At 42.0% G+C, this 4,570-nt stretch overlaps 1 protein-coding gene across 1 annotated transcript; it reads right to left on the bottom strand.

The window, feature by feature from the left end:
• Positions 1 to 438: 438 nt before the first annotated feature.
• On the bottom strand, positions 439 to 4,086 carry NENF (neudesin neurotrophic factor). The gene is made up of 4 exons (XM_002193286.7): positions 3,854 to 4,086; positions 2,786 to 2,846; positions 2,118 to 2,221; positions 439 to 1,559 (listed from the first exon to the last, which is right to left on the bottom strand). The coding sequence occupies exons 1-4, from the start codon at positions 4,040 to 4,042 to the stop codon at positions 1,383 to 1,385; spliced, it is 531 nt and encodes a 176-aa protein (XP_002193322.4). The 5' UTR covers positions 4,043 to 4,086; the 3' UTR covers positions 439 to 1,382.
• Positions 4,087 to 4,570: the final 484 nt, after the last annotated feature.

Raw genomic sequence — 4,570 nt, 5'->3', positions numbered from 1 at the left:
AGAATGGGCAAATACATAGAAACAGCTTTTCTAGTTATTCAACTGACAGCATCTGTCCCCTGCAAACTAGAAGGTGGGAATGATCTAATAAAATCTTCCCTTCATACAAAGTTACCAAAATGCTTAAGAAATAACAACAATACAGAATCATATTTTTATTATATCTGTATTATTAATGCAGAATTGGGAGCAGCTGTTTCGTTTTTCACATATCAGTCAAAATGGTGACAGTGACAGATAAGTCCACATATGGGACAATTCACTTTCTCCTTAGTTAAAGTTGGGGGTTAGCAGCAATTTATACAGCTCAGGCCTTTACAGTCCTCTTGTTGCTGGAAGACTGCCAGGGAAACACCATCAATGGGGTCTGCTTTCACTGCAGGGTCTGCACTTTTGTATCAGATTAAGAGGAAGAGAAATATGGCACTGCACACTTCGTTAAAACAGCAGTAAGTTTTAATGAACCAGGGTAAGAACAAAGGAAATCTAAGAGACATAAAAAATGAGAACTGAAATTGTTAATATAAAAATGCTAACAATGTCCACAGGACACTAAGCTGCTATCAGAAACTTGTGCTGTAAGAGTAAGTGGCAAACAGTGGGCTAGGATTTTCTCTTTTTGCCAGAGAAAGATTGGAGGAAGGCTAAAGAAAATCATCATAATCTAATATAGATAACATCTTTGATAATAATTTCTAAAAAGTAAAGTGTCATTTATCCAAACCTAACATAATAGTCTTATTTCAAATGTCACAGTAGTCTTCATGTGGGGAAAATAGATTTATTTTTCTCGGTTTACAGCTGTAAGCTTTGCAGAAATACTCCACAGTAACTGCATTGAGGAGACTGAGTGGCTTTATATCCAGTTCTCTCAAACCCATCAAATATTAAACTCCTTAATGCTTTTGAAAATGTAAGCCCGTGTATGTATTGCACTTGTCTGTACTCATGTGCTACCTACATTCACATGAAGCACAGACAATTGATGTTAGTTTGTCCAAAAAATTAATTTACACTTTTCCAAGGAGTGGGAAACAGCTTGGGATTTACAAAAAGACCAGTCATATTTCAATTATTAAAAGCTTTCTTCTTTCTTCTAAAGAATGTAATTTTACATTATATGCTTCTTAACAGAGAAATCCTGTCAGAAAGAACTTGCAGGTCAAATAATTCCTGTAATTCCCAGCAAACAGCCCAGGTGTATGACACTACTACAGATCTGTTTGTTTCCTCTATGCCATGTGTGTACACACACACTTATTTTCTGAGCAGAGAAATTACTCATGGTAGCTAATAGTAGTAATGAACTCCAGAACACAGGGAATTAATTTAATATTCTGCTGTGCCTCTGCCCAGGCATTCTCTGGGTACAAAAATGTTCTTCAGAACTCATCTTTAATGCTGAAATGTGGCTGATCTTCAGGTTTAAAGTCCAGATTGGGGCTGCCATCCTCATTCAGAATTCGCCGAGAAGTATAGCCAACAATTGGATATTTGGCTTTATAAACATTATTGAAGATGTCATCCAGGGACTTCAGTTCCTCCTCTGTGAGTCCTGTCTAAAGGAAACAGGGAAAGAAAAAGTCCTGTCTCAAAGAAATAAAAATAGATATATTTACTTGTTTGTGTTTTTTTTAATGATTACTGTAAACCTTAGGGTCAGCTTTTCACACTGCAGAGCATGATGAACAAAATTGGTAGTACAGCCTGTAATGGTATTCTTTCCATTCAAATTCAGCCTTGACAAAACTTTGAGGTATTCAGGTCAAACAAGCAACAACCCAGCAGCACAGCCAGCATTCACTGCCACATCAGGAGACACCAAACCAAAAGAAAGGGATTTACTGTGTTTGTGAGCATCTTCTTAAACAGCAGGTGATTTCCCTTCTATATGCTTACAGAAGTTGTATTGTTTCCACAAATGAAAAACTTTCCTCTTGAAGGCTGTTGGCATCTTTCATGACCAATAAATACGTTTTATGTATCTAAAGAGAACTAATGCATTTTGACTTTAAATATGTGAGTCAACTTACATAAACAATTTAAAATCATCACTCATCATCTTGTATAATAATAAAAATTTGCAAAGGAATCAAACCGATGGCCCATTTTCTTACTGTGTCATGTGTAAGATCTGCTGGATCCAGAGACATCTTTGCAACTCCTCTTGTTGAGTCTTTTCCAACCAAAGCATTGTATGGGGCTCCTTTTCCATAAAATTCTGTCAGATTAAAAATTAAATAAATAAAATCCAGTGATGAACTAAAAATGTACAGGGGATGTTCAGCCCCTACCCTTCACCAGACTGTGAACAGAATGTCAGTGAACTGAAAGCAACAACTCAAGTCTAAGAGCTTTCTTTCCAGAACTGACTTTGGATTTCCTACTTTTTGGGGTTATACAGCTTTTGAACTTCCTATACTGCATTCTTAAAATTTACCTTATATTTAGGGAGTTGTGCTTTACATTCTCATGAGATGTTTGTAGACCCCAGAATTTGCAAGCTTTGTCTAATTTAGGATTTTAAGATCAGCCAACCCAATGTGTATGCCCAGACAAGGTTAGTACAAACACAGTAACAAGCCATTAGTTTACTTATGAGGACATCAAGATGAGTTTCTAAGACCCTGTCAGAGAGGAAAATCAAGTTTTTTAGAAGATGAAAAAGTGTGTCTTTTTTGTTGCAATTGAACTTCAGGCTTTTAATACACCGGGAATATTTAAAAACAAAGAACTGAATAATGACATGAAAGCAAAGTAAACAGCAGAGGAGAAGCACACTAACCTTTTCCAGAGGTGACATCAAACACTACGCCCTTCACCGCCAGGTAGATGGGCTGTCCTTCCTGGAGGGAAAGCCAACAATACATCCTCAGCACTTAAGCACAGGCAAAAAGCAGTTCATTTCAGCTGTGAAATCCACAAGCTCTTAGGACACAAATTCTCTGTTGTATGTTTACTCTTGTTATGCCACCATACACATTCCCTCTCTTGACATTTCTTGCTTGTGCTTTAAACTGCCCTTAATATTCTTTGAGAGTTCAACCACAAGCAATGAGAATCTTTTTACTCTAAACAGCACAACCATAGAAGACATGTCCCTTCTGCAAGTCACCTCTTGTCTGCACACTAGTCTGCTTGAAGATTGGCAACTGCATCTTTCGATTCCTAATGCAGATGAATATTGCCCAAAATAAAAGGGTGTGTGACCAACAGCGTTATTTGATTAAGAAACAAAGAGAAGTACATAAACGCACATAAATCTGATCTGCTGACATCTGTTTTACTATATAAGCCAGTGCTTCTGCTTTGTGTTTTATACATAAGATGTAATTTTAGTCAGACATTAGTATCTTCAAAGTATATACAGAAGGTCAGACATCAAGTGATTAGAAAGAGAAGCAGATGTGTATGGATACAGGACGTTATAATTTTGAATCTGGAGCTCTGCTGAGCCTTCTGAATCACAGGAAGCTAAACACTCCTAAGTTAACACTGTCTTGTTATTTTGATAATCTTGGTGGGTTGTTGTTTTTTGGGTTTTTTTTGTTTTAGATTTTTTTTTTAAGTCTAAGTACACGGTTTAATGAATTACTGAGAGAAAATTAACTTTGGCTCCAACTTGTGGTAATCTGAAATTCTCTGTCGGAAGCACCCTGCCAAGCAGGGAGCGAGCAGAACGGGCACACGGCACCCAGTTGTTTAATGGTGTGTGGCAGCCCCGGCACTGCGGGGAGAGGCTGGAGCACACGGTTGCCGGCAAACGTCTCACAAATCTCTGCAGAGCAGCACAAACCCGAGCTCCGCGGCCGCTCCGGAGCGCCGGGGCTGTGAGGGCCCGGCCCGGCCCTACCTGCTGCCCGTCGTATCTGGCCAGCTCGGGCTCGGTGAAGAGTCGCACGGGGGCCTCGGCCGGCGGCCTGAAGCGCAGCTCGGGCTGGGTGCTGGCGGCCGGCGGCAGCCCCAGGAGCACGGGCAGGAGCAGGGGCAGGAGAAGGAGCAGGGGCAGGAGCCGCGGGCCCCGGGCCGCAGCGCCCGCCATGCCGCGCAGCGCGCACCGCCCCCGGGCGGCAGCGGGGCGGGACCGCGGTTAAAGGAGCGGAGCGCGGCGGGAACAGCGCTGAGGGCACGGCAAGGCTGGGGCTGCGGAGAAGGAGCCCTGGGGAGAGCTATGGCTCTACACCACTGCGGCCAAGCGCGGGTCTGCCGCTGCTCACGGGTAGCAATCGATAGCACAAAGGGAAATAGCCTCAGGTGTGCCAAGGAGGTTTAGACTGGATATTCGGGAAAGCTCCTCCACAGAAAAGCACTGGAACAGGCTGCTCCGGGCAGTGGAGTCACCATCGCTGGAGAGCCGTGGATGTGGCACCTAAGGACGTGCTAAAGAGATGGACTTGGCACCCTAACAGACACCTAATAATAAAAGATTTCTTAATTTTCCTCCTTCTTTCCCTCTTGAAGTTTCTCTGCTAGCTGTTTTCAATGGTTGTTCACAAAATTAGCGCACATGCTGCAGGCTTCATCTTTGTGACAAAAAAACCAGACATTTTTAGCCTAGGAACAGACAGTT

Source organism: Taeniopygia guttata, chromosome 3, assembly GCF_048771995.1.
Source record: "Taeniopygia guttata chromosome 3, bTaeGut7.mat, whole genome shotgun sequence".
NCBI classification, from domain to species: domain Eukaryota; kingdom Metazoa; phylum Chordata; class Aves; order Passeriformes; family Estrildidae; genus Taeniopygia; species Taeniopygia guttata.
This window is presented reverse-complemented; position numbering and strand designations above follow the sequence as displayed.

Bases quoted from the DNA above. Each gene is read 5' to 3' on its own strand.
- NENF (XM_002193286.7), bottom strand. From the start codon at position 4,042: ATGGCGGGCGCTGCGGCCCGGGGCCCGCGGCTCCTGCCCCTGCTCCTT. The intron at 2,847-3,853 runs GTAGGGCCGGGC...CTTTCCCTCCAG, and splicing joins CCAGATACGACGGGCAGCAG to GAAGGACAGCCCATCTACCT. The intron at 1,560-2,117 runs GTAAGAAAATGG...TGTTTCCTTTAG, and splicing joins CAGATCTTACACATGACACA to ACAGGACTCACAGAGGAGGA.